General features: G+C 30.4%; 1 protein-coding gene across 1 annotated transcript; it reads left to right on the top strand.

Moving 5' to 3' along the window:
• The first annotated feature begins 1,771 nt into the window (after positions 1 to 1,771).
• On the top strand, positions 1,772 to 3,304 carry LOC101511850 (uncharacterized). Its single transcript, XM_004513803.4, has 4 exons — positions 1,772 to 1,864; positions 2,420 to 2,680; positions 2,823 to 2,856; positions 2,995 to 3,304. Exons 1-4 carry the CDS (start codon positions 1,799 to 1,801, stop codon positions 3,174 to 3,176), a joined length of 543 nt encoding a protein of 180 aa, XP_004513860.1. The 5' UTR covers positions 1,772 to 1,798; the 3' UTR covers positions 3,177 to 3,304.
• The last annotated feature ends 9,118 nt before the right edge of the window (positions 3,305 to 12,422 follow it).

Genomic DNA, 12,422 nt, shown 5'->3' with positions numbered 1-12,422 from the left:
TTGTACACTTACTCAAATAACTATGATACAAATATGGTTAGAAAATAGAAAATATTTATAATAGAATAGTTAATAAAGTGGAAGATAAAACGTTTCACTGGGTTAAAGTTATTCTTTATGTTTGCTTTAAGTCGGTTATTAATAGAACCGCATTAAAAAAGTTCTAAATATTTACAAAATTGCCACCGCCTCATTTTATTAAGTCGTTTAATAAATAACCGATTTAGCCACGGAGTATAATGGAATATATTAATTTTTTAATTTTATTTTTACATTATCTCTTAAGTCGGTTGTCAATCTAACCGTGTTAATAGTTTTTCACATATTTACAAATTTGCCACCGCCTCATCTTGTTAACTCGTTTATACTGACAAACGACTTAAATGTACCTCCGCCTCATTTGTTAAGTCTGGTAGCACGTAACCGACTTAAATCTGCCGTATTAAAAGCCCAATTTTCTACTAGTGATAAAAGAGAAAAATAATAGAACAACATGGTGGTCTGCCACCTAACTATGACTACAAAGTCTTAAACCACTCCAACAAGTATGGGTCACCATATTTCATGAAGAGGTAACTTGAACAACAAAATAACACTCAAGATAAAACAAAAGATCACAAAATATTATTGATAAACATCTCAAATCTCATGCTTTAATAGTTCTTTAAAGTAAGCTTAACTACATTATTATCAAATAGAATAAGAGATATCTTTTGTGACTCAAAAAGAATAAAACGTGGTTGGAGGTTTTCTAGAGATACCACATAGACATAATGTTTACATTTACCTAAGTTAGCACAATATATTTGCTTAAGATTCATCCAAGTTTAAGTAATATAGATAGATATACATCAATTTTCAAGGAACCATTGTTACTATCTAATGGTATAAGTAGTTAAGTATATCTATAAGACTTGAAAGTAGAATGAAATGTTGGTCTTAATATATAAACTGTCATGGTATTTCTTAGAAATACCTAACATGAAGGTTTTGTTTAAAAGGGAATATTTTTTGTAACAAGGGTACTTTCATAGTTTCTAACTGGTTGAGTCCATGGTTCTTTAAATTATATAACAAGATAGACATAGTAGAGATTATCTGAGGTTGTAGCCATCTCCGAATTTTTTTTTAAATGTTATAAAATAAAAGATTATGCAGTCTCATGACTTTTTATTACAATGTTATGATTCATTTTATTCAGCATTATGTCCCTCATAATTTGTTTCGAATATGAATATTTGGATAGAGTAAAAAACTTAAAGACATTATATTTTTGTGATATATTAATTTTTATAAAAGGTTAAATCACTTTTATGTATGCATGATGTTGATTTAATCTGCTAATAGTTTAGTAGATAAAAAATCTTTGGCCATGCTATATTGAAAATTAAATGGTAATTTATCTTAAATATTTAACTCATATGGAGAAATTAAAAATACCAAAAACATTATTAATTATATTTGAGATGAGAGATAAATCATATCAAAGGAACGAGCTCCTTTAGTTGCACATACGAATGCATTAAATACTCACCTTCCTTAATTTTCGAATGTCACTAGCTATTTGAGTTAGTCAAATTATTGTTGCCAAAATAAACTAAGTCCAACCTTTGAGTAAGTCCACCCATAGAGTGTGCTATATGTGGTGTGAGGTGATCTCTCACCACCAAAATAGAGCCACCTTTTATAATTATAATTTAGATACAATTATGTACACTTGTCTATAAATATGTAATTCAGTAATTTTTTAGAATCACAATTTGCAAAACATTTCTTGATTTTGTAAAAATTTAGAGCAATGGCAAAAAATATAAACACCATTATTATGTTCTATTTAGTTGTATCTCTTTTTGTACAGAGCAAGGTAAAATCGACATACTTTTCTTACTTTTCGCTCATACATTAACACTTTCTCATAACTTTAATATTGAGGTTGAATTCGTCAAAAAAAAAAAAAAACTTTACCTTATTATTTTACTCTATTTGCTTAAATTTAACTACCAAATGTGATCATTACGTCATTATAAATTGACCTTAATGATTGATTTTATTCAACGTTCATGTTTAATTTGCTTATTAATTTAAAATTATGGTTATTTACCAGAATTAAGTATACAACTATTATTTTAAAGAAATGAAGTTGATCCTACTCATTACCCTTAGAAACTATATAATTTTTCTATACTATTACTATGCTATCGTGTCATGCTATTTCCTTTGTCCTTTATTTTATTTCGTGGACATATCTTCTTTCCTTTAAATAAGTTACTCAAAACGAGAATAGTTCTAATCAGTTATCTCCTTGATGTTGGCAGCACGTGAATAAATTATTTACATGATTTTCTTTCACTGTATAAAAGGCATCCATTTATTGTTATAACATCCTTTTTAATGTTTCACAAATGGTTCTAATTTTCAGGCAGAGATAGATGTAACTACCGTTGAGGCTCCATCTCCATCTCCATCTCCAGCTCCAGCTCCATCTCCTTCTCCTTCTCCTGCTCCATCTCCATCTCCAACACCAGCTCCTGCTCCAACACCAGCAACTTCTAATCAAACATCAGATACACCAGCAACTCCAGTGCCAACACCACCTACTCCAACAACTCCTATTCCAACACCACCTACTCCAACAACACCAGCAACTCCAAATTCACCTCCTGCAACTCCAGATCCATCGGTAAGACTTTTCACATGTTATTTTTTATTTGGACAATTTTTTCTTTAAGATAACTATTATCTACATTACAAAGTTAACGACTTTTATATTAATAGTGTATTTATTTTCATGTTAACTTGATCTTTGTTTTATTGAGTTTCAGCACGGTACAACAGAAGGCAGTCTTAAACCAGAAGGTACTCATTTGATTTAATGAAGGACATGATATTATAGAAAAATAGTTATAATCACTGTCTTTATTTTTTATTTATTGTAAAAATTGAATTTTACTATTATTAAAATGGTGTACTGATATTGTATTCTTGAAATTGCAGAATGTAGTCCTCGTTGTGATTACAGATGCTCAAAAACACATCATAAGAAGCCATGTTTGTTCTTCTGTAAAAAGTGTTGCGCAGAATGCTTGTGTGTGCCTCCAGGAACTTATGGAAACAAGGAAGTTTGTCCTTGTTATGACAATTGGAAGACCAAAAGAGGAACACCCAAATGTCCTTGAATGTTTGAACTTTCATGTACTATATAGGACAACATTCATTGTGTCATTTAGTTATGTTTTGTCTCTTGATTTTTGTTATTCCTCAAGGAATAAATGAAAATTTTATGATTCAAACTCTTTCAAAGAAATAGTTACAAAAAGCACAAGAAGTTCACTATATATAAAAAATAATTAATATGTGATTTTTTCTAGATGAAAAAAATTATAATTTTCAAAAAAAGTTCCCCACATTATATACCAAGGACAAATATATGGTAGAACATCTGAAATTGAGAATAAAGGAAAAATCATGCTCTCAAATTATTGCTATGGTAGAACACCTTTCATGTTGAAAACAATAAATAAGATTGAGATTTTCAATTGTTATCATCGATTATCATAGGTGGTTTAACAATCAACATCCCTAAGTTCGAAAACTTTCTTTGAAAGTTAAAGGGAAAAAATCGTGCTACGAATCCTAAGATCATGCTCTCAAATTAGCATGCTTAAAACACCTACAAGAGAATAAAAGAAAATGGTATAAAATCTTCTGCCAAATATCAATTGCTCTAAAAAAGTTGACAAGAGAATAAAAGAAAATGGTATAAAATCTTCTGCCAAATATCAATTGCTCTAAAAAAGTTGACAGTGAATGAGGGATGTACAAACTTATTTTACTCTTCACGTCAGGGGCCAGCACACAAATTAAAATAGTTTTGTTCCAAATTTATTTTTTATTAAAATGATTATTTCACTGCAAGAAAAAAATATATTTTGTGGCGGTTAAAAAGAATTATATATATATATATATATATATATATTAAATTCAACCTCACTTTTTCACACATACTCAAGACTTTAATATTAACATCAAACTAATTAAACTTGAACAACATCAAATACTCAAAATTAAAAACTACAATATTTTTTACTTTTGGCCACACTTCACTTAGCCACGGCTATAAAAGCGTGGCTAGAAACGGAAATAGACAACAATTTTTCTAGTGTTGCCTATAATTTACTTATAGAGTACAATTTCTTGTGTTGTTGTTTGACCACAGTGAAAAATTGTCAGCTAATAAAATTTCATAACTACACATTTTAAGTGTGGTATAAAGCTATAAAAACCGTATCCTCAAGTTAACCCAAATAATAATGAGAAAATGTATAATTAATTAATTATTGTGTTTTATTTATTTATTTTATTGAAGAAACATAATCACAAGTCTTATTCCTCCAGTATCATACTTTTATTCCTCCAATACCCATAAACCCTAAATTTACCTTCACTTTTTCCTCTTCACTCACGATCATAAACCCATGGATTTCTCGTCTCCATTCAGCCGCGTTCAACCAGGAAGTTGTCTTCGAATTGTTGCTCCAGTACCTTCATTATTTCCTCTTTGCGACGTTGCTCTGGTACCATCACTATTTCCTTTCGCGTTGCATTGTGTCTCAGTCTTCTCCCTCTTCGTGCATTCAGGTATTCGCCTTCTCCCTCTTTGCTTGCTATTTTTTCTTGATCATTGCCTTTGACGATTTGGTAGATATTTTTGCTTGTTCTTTCATTTTTGACAATTTATGTTCTAATTTATGCTTTTCTAGTTATTGGTGTGATTTTTTTTTGTTCTAGTTGCTTGTTCTTGGAAATAATGATGAGATTAGGCTAATGATATAACCCCAACAAGACTCACTAGTGTTTTGTTTTTTAAATCCTTTTTTGGTCATAAATTTTTTGGGTCGAAATAAAAGCACAAACAGAGTTACTCTAAAATCTGATTTTTACATATTATTAAAAAAAATGAAATAAAAGCATAAACAGAGTTAGCACTTGTATTACAACAAAATTTGTTTATATTTTATATCCCTTAAGTATAGGAATTCAGTTATATATGAGTACTAGTAGAGATTTAGTTATATATGAGTACTAATATGATTTCAGTTATATATGAGTATTAATAGGATTTAGTTGTTTAGTAATCAAGTGTTGCAGATTAGGTGCTAATTCTATTAACACCAATGGTCTACCTGACATCTAACAAAATTCAAACTAAATGGATAGAAATAGGAGGTTTTCATTTGAGAAAGGGAGGCTTTTTGCATGGAGAGAGATGTAGAGAGGTATAGGACTATTGAGCATCTCAAAAGTGTTGATAATTAACTTTTGAATTGAAATAATATTTTTATACCAATAATATAAATTGAAGGTTGGTAATTTGTTTCATTTTGTAGATCTTAAAATATTGAGATGCTGAAAAAGTTTTAGGTGGTTGTTCTTACAAAAAAAAAAGAGATAAAAGCATATTGAAATGATTGATAAAAACATATTAACTTAGGAAGTAATTTACAACAAAAGCATATTGCCAAATTGAGATAAAAGCATAAATAGAGTGTTTTGGCATACTGCCAAATTGAAATAAAAGCTTATGAAGAGTTTTTTGGCTTACTGCCAAACTTGCATATTTTTATCAGAAGCTAGTTTGCTCTTTTCAATCATCTTTTTGATGAACTTTGTTTGATGTTCCTGGCTGATGAACAAGTTCATTATTTAATTATTGTTTTGATGTTTGTTCTCTTCAGTTTGCTCTCATAAACCGGCAAAGTCAACCAAAATTATTAGTGCAAGAGTTAGCAATTATATTTAATTTAATATCTGTAAGGAGATTTTTATTGTAAAAATTATTGATATTTCCTAGGTTCTTTATTTTTATCAACTTCAGATTCTTTTATTCACAGTGGTGAATCTCATTTATTAATTCTAAATGTGATTAGACTTGTTTGATTAGAAAAACTTTTAGAACAAGAATTTTAACCTTCAAATAAATGAGAGGACTAGTAAAAAAAACAAAAATTGGGAGGAGTATTGATAAATTAAATCGAGCCACATTATGTCATGGGGAGCACTTATTTTGATAAATTAAATCGAGCCACTACAAGAAAACACTTATTTTGTGGCCTAAAGTATTTTGTGGCCGAAAAAAACCATCACAAATTAGTGACCGAAAAAGCCCTCACAAATACAAAAAAATCAAATTGGTCTTTATTTGTGATTGAAAAAGCCCTCACAAAAGACTACAATTTTAGCTGGATTTTGTGGCTGCCTAAGCCCTCACAAAATCACAATGTTGTCATTTTGTGAGGGCTTAGGCCGGCACAAAAATCCAGCTGAAATTGGAGTCTTTTGTGAGGGTTTTTTTAGCCACTAAATCAACCTTTTGTGAGGGTAAAGGCCGCCACAAAGGCAAGCCATTTGTGGCTGGGCCGGCCCTAGGCCGCCACAAAATCATTGGTCTGTTGCACTTTGTGGCTGCAAAAGCCGCCACAAATGCCCGTTGTTACGTTGCAATTTGTGGCCGCCCAGACCGCAACAAATTTCTTATTTTCTGACTGTTAAAGTCGCCACAAATGCCCATTGTACCGTTGGATTTTGTGGCTGCTTTGGCTGCCACAAATGATCAATAATTTTCTATAAATATCACTTCACTCCTCTTATCATTTTTTTACTTCTACCTTCTCTCTAAACTTTCTTTCTAAATTTTCTCTCCACCTTCTCACTACAAAAATTATTTCTCCCAGTTTTTTCTTTACTATCTTCAATTTTGGTAAGTTTATATTATATATTTAGTTTTTTAATTTTATTTTTGATTTGAAGACATGATTTATATTATAATTTTATTTTTGGTAAGTTTATATTATAATTTTGGTAATTTTGGTAAGTTTATATTTTGGTTTGTAAGACATGATTTATTAATTTTGGAATGTTTTATTTGGTTTGGTAGTAATTACTTTAATTAATATTAATATTATATTTTTATATATAATAGTTATTTTAATTTTTAAATTTAATTTAAATTTTAATTAAATTGTAATATTATATTTTTAATTTATATTTTTAATTTATATTGATATTAGTTTATTATATATAATATATTTAATTTTAATTAAATTGTAATATTTTATTAAATTTTAAATTTATATTGATATTAATTTATTATCTATAATATTAATTTTTAATATTAATTTTTAATTTAATAAAATTATTTTTTTAATAAAGTGAAAATTTTGTGGCGGCCTCACAAAGGGAGACGTTTGTGGCGGCATGGGCTCTAATTTTAAAAATCAGCTTTAACCTTTGTGGCGGCCTAAGCCCTCACAAAAGGATGCATTTGTGGCGGCCTAAGCCCTCACAAAAGGAGGACTTTGTGGCGGCCTTTGCCCTCACAAATGGCAACGAAAATTTCAAATTTTGTAGCCGTTTTGGCCGCCACAAAGATTTGTGACCACTTTATTTGTGGCTGCCTAAGACCGCCACAAATGTCTCCTTTGTGGCTGCTTCACCTCATTTGTGAGGGATTTTGGCCCTCACAAATTCAATGAATTCTTGTTGTGATCCATGACCAGTACAAAAGTAAGACTAGATCACGCTAAAAGCGCTCCTAACCAAACAAGTTGAATCCCATGTCGACGCTTTATTTCTTGTGTTAATTTATGACAGTGTCAACTTTTCTTTTTTAAGTTACAGATGATTATAACTTTGATATATATATATATATAACTTTATAAAAAATACAACAAGCTGTAACATAAACTTCAACAATTATTTAATGTATTTTTTTAAGTTATTGACAATTGTTTCAGCATACTGGAGCTTAATTCTTTTTTAAGTTATTGACAATTATTTTCCCCTTATTTTGCAAGGCTTTATTTGCAATGTGGTTAAACTTCAGCAAGTTGTAGCTTGACGAGAATTGTAAGAATTATGAAAAATATCTCATAATATATTTATTATCTCTTTGGATTGGTTTCCATAGTGTTTTATATATTTAATGATTTGTTTCCTTGTGAATTAGGATTATGAGGTTAGTACTAGTATAAATAAGAGTTAACATTTTTGTCTTCTATAACACATCTTTTAATTTGCAAATTGCTTTAGTTGCAGATACGGTGTTTTCCTGATATTGGAGTCTTTGTCAAGTTGAAGAAAGCCAAATTATGATATTTCGGCCATTGCTACTTGCATAGAGGTATTTTCAATTAATCTTTTATAACTAATGAAAGTGCTCTACTTAATTCTGTTAATTTTCTACACCATATAATTGTCTAATTTCATTAAAAAAGACACTATTTTGATCTAACCTTTCAAATTATGGCGTAGAGTAATTTGATTCTTTGATATAATTATTATAATGCTAGGGATTTTTGGGTTTTCTGAGACTTCAGTAGACCTGTGTGAAGTTACAACCGAAAATTTTTTTGGCTAGTTTCTTTGTGTAAAAGCATGTTGCTTTTTTCTTACTAGGGTTAAGTATTTTGCTTGTTTACATGAGCAGTATCATAAATCATTATAACACCCTTCACTATCACCCAAGTTTAATGCAACTTCTTTTTTAGTGTTATGTTTATTAAGATATGCCAAATTGAGTTACTCTTTATTAACTATCAACAATAACTATCAACAAAAGCATAAACTGAAAACTATTTCTAAAAATACAATTTTTTAAATCAATTTGGTCGATCCATTTTTTGGTGTGTATTTATGTGTTCTTTTAGCTATTCTTAAGCTAAATTGGATTGCTTATATTGAATTTGTTAGTGCAAGAGTTCGCAATTCTACATCTAATTGAATTGAATTCAATTGATTCAATATTTGTTGTTTGTTTTTTTCCTATTAGATTGATATAATTAAACTTCAATCTATATGGTATTATTTTTGTTATTTAGAGTAATGGACAAAATTTGGACTACACTTCATAGACTTAATTCATAGTATCGGAAAGGTGTAATTTTTTTTTTTTTTTTTTAGATTTTGCCTTCACCAAAGGAGAACCTCAAGGCCGCACGATTTTATGTCCTTGTGCCAAGTGTAGAAATCGTTGTTGGAGAAGAAGAAAAGTGGTTTGTGATCATCTAATAGGATTCTGTTTTGTACAAGGCTACGATGTTTGGATAAACCACGGAGAGCAAATATCATTGCTTAACAAAATTGATGATCATATAGATGATCAAGAGGACTCATGTGATGACATCAATGGCTTACTTCATGACATCTTTAGGCACGTTGAAAAAGTAGAGCGAGGCAATAAGGGACCCAATGAGAATGCTAAGAAATTTTACAATTTGATTCATGAGGCGAAGCAAGAGTTGTATCTGGGATGTAAAAAAGTCACTACTTTATCATTTATAATTCGACTTTACTTGTTAAAGTGTCTTCATGGGTGGAGCAATGTATCGTTCAATGCTCTTTTGGAGTTATTGAAAGAAGCCATGCCTAATCTGAACATTCTCGAATATTTTAACAAAACAAAAGCCATAATAAAGTATTTAGGCCTTGATTATAAAAACATTCTTGCATGTCCAAATGATTGTATGTTGTATTGGAAAGAGCATGAAAATGATGATACGTGCAACACTTGTAAAGCTTCACGATGGAAGGAAATTACTCATGTAGATTCAGATTTTGAGGATCCAAAGTATGATCATAAAGTGTCTGCAAAAGTTTTGAGGCATTTTCCACTAATTCCAAGACTTCAAAGACTACTTATGTGTTCGAAAGTAGTCGAGTCAATGAGATGGAATGAAGAAGATTGATCAAAGGATGATAAATTAAGGTATCCTGTTGATGGCCAAGCATGGAAGGAATTGGACATGCTTCATCCAGATTTTTCTTCTGAGCATCGTAATGTAAGGCTTGAGTTATCAAGTGATGGTTTCAATCCGTTTAGAACTATGAGAATATCACACAGTACATGGCCTGTCATTATGGTTATATACAATTATACACCTTGGATGTGCATGAAATATGAGTATACAATGTTGTCATTTTTGATTCCTAGACCACAATCACTAGGAAATGATATTGATGTGTATCTTCAGTCATTGATTGAGGAGATAAAGGAATTGTGGGAACACAGAGTTGAAACGTATGATGCTTCAAAATATAAAACATTTCAATTGTGAGCATATGGACTATTAGTGATTACCCTGGGTATGCTATGTTTTCAACTTGGAGCACTAAAGGAAATTTGGCATGTGCGTGTTGCAATTATAAAACTAATTTAACCAACTTGAGACACAATCACAAAATATATTATATGGATCATTGTGTTTTTTTACCATCTAGTCATGCTTGGAGGGCCAATAGAAGGTTGTTCAATGGAAAGAAAGAACATAGGTATGCACCACATATGTTAGAAGGTATATAAATTGTGGAAAACTTAAATTTTGAGAATGAATTTGGAAAGAAGAATAAGAAGAAGAAAAAAAATGATAGTCCATGGAAGAAGAAGTCAATATTTTTTGAGTTGTCGTACTGGGATCAAAATACTTTACGTCATAATCTTGATGTAATGCATATAGAGAAAAACACATGTGATAGTGTTATTGGGACTCTTTTGGACATACCGGGAAAGACAAAAGATCATGTTAATGTTTGTTATGATCTGCAAGATATGGAAATTAGAAAGACACTTCATCCAATAGAGATTGGTGGAGGTCGGACAAAGTTTACAAAGGCATATTTCCCAATGAATTCCCAAGAAAATTATACTTTTTGCGATGTTTTGAAGGCTGCTAAATTACCCGATGGGAGTGCTTCTAATATTTCAAAATGTGGACATGTTGGCGATAAAAAGATATTTGGTTGCAAGAGTAATGATGCACATTTCATGTTACACTACTTATTACAAGTAGTAATAAAGAGCACAATGCCAAATCTAGTGGTTGGACCTTTAATTCGTCTTGGGTCCTTTTTCCATTCTCTGTGTCAAAAAGTTATCTAAGTGCAATATTTGGATTATCTAAATGGAGAGATTGCTGAAATACTTTGTCAATTGGAGATGGTTTTTCCTCCAAGTGTTTTCGATGTAATGGTTTATTTGCATATTCATCTAATACACGGAGTTAGATTGGGCGATGTCATTCAATTCCAATGTATGTATCCCACAGAAAGAAACTTATGTAGTCTTAAAAGTTATGTTCGTAATAGAGCTCATCCAGAAGGTTCTATTGCTGAGAGATATTTGGTTCATAAAAACGTAGATACAAGCTTGAATAGAATGAGTAGAAACTATGATAACAATGATTCTTGCGAAGTAGATTCAAATGATTACTTTTCAAGTATTGGCCGACCTTTAGGAGCGAAGCAAAATGGTAAATTATTTTCAATAAACTCAACATCAAAAGCTCAAGCCTATCGATACATATTTTTCAATTGCGATGATATTCAAACATATATAAGGTATCATAATAGTTTATTGTATATTCCCTACTTATATACAAAACATATCTTAGAGTTATTTTTAACAACTAATAGTATTATCTTTGTAGAGAGCATGATGAATGTGTTAATGGTCACACTAAATGAGGAAAGTGGATCAAGGCCAAAATACAAGGTCAAGATTTTAATGAAGTGGTTTAAAATTCGAGCCTTGGAAAATGATGTGTCAGTTCACCTCAAAGCCTTATCTAGAGGTCCAAATGTTGTTGCAAAGAGGTTTTTAGGATACCTCATCAACGGTTATAGATTTCACATAATGAAACGTGATGCAAGGTACAAAACTCAAAATTCAAGTGTAACTTTGGTTTCTTAGACCGAAAGTTTTGTAAGTTCTAATGATGAAAATCCTAAAACAAAACTTGTCACTTACTATGGAGAAATTAATGAAATGATTGAGTTAGACTATTATAGCCAACTCAAATTTGTGTTGTTTAAGTGTGATTGGTTTGAGGCTAAAGAAGACAAACTTGGGCTTACTTGTGTACATTTCAACAAAAAAATGTTACCAAAATGATTCATTTGTCCTAGTGTCTCAAGTCCACCAATGTTTTTATGTGCAACATCCATTCAATGAGAATAAACATTATGTTATGAAAACCGTTCCAAGATATCAGTTTAAGATGGGTGACCAATCAAATGCTACACCTTAAGAAGAATATTTGGATGATCCATTTTATGATATTGGAAACCTAAATGCATCAAATAATGAACACGACCTCAATTGGGTTAGGGAAGATATTCCAACAATAATAGTTGAGAAGCCTGCACATGTAATAAAGGAATTTGAAGACAAAGATGATTATTATTTTGACGATGAAGAGCTATTAATATGTATATTTAATTGTCATTTAAAAAAAAAATATTCACTTATCTTTATATTCCTCTTACTGTGTTGTTTATACTTTAAGTCTCAATACATTAAATTGGTATTAATATGTTAACTAAAAAATGTTTTGTTTATTGTCCTCTTATTGATATTTCATTTTTTTTCT

The sequence above is a fragment of the Cicer arietinum genome, chromosome 4 (genome assembly GCF_000331145.2).
Source record: "Cicer arietinum cultivar CDC Frontier isolate Library 1 chromosome 4, Cicar.CDCFrontier_v2.0, whole genome shotgun sequence".
In the NCBI taxonomy this organism is placed as follows: Eukaryota; Viridiplantae; Streptophyta; class Magnoliopsida; order Fabales; family Fabaceae; genus Cicer; species Cicer arietinum.
This window is presented reverse-complemented; position numbering and strand designations above follow the sequence as displayed.

Bases quoted from the DNA above. Each gene is read 5' to 3' on its own strand.
- LOC101511850 (XM_004513803.4), top strand. From the start codon at position 1,799: ATGGCAAAAAATATAAACACCATTATTATGTTCTATTTAGTTGTATCT. The intron at 1,865-2,419 runs GTAAAATCGACA...TCTAATTTTCAG, and splicing joins CTCTTTTTGTACAGAGCAAG to GCAGAGATAGATGTAACTAC. The intron at 2,857-2,994 runs GTACTCATTTGA...TTGAAATTGCAG, and splicing joins AGGCAGTCTTAAACCAGAAG to AATGTAGTCCTCGTTGTGAT.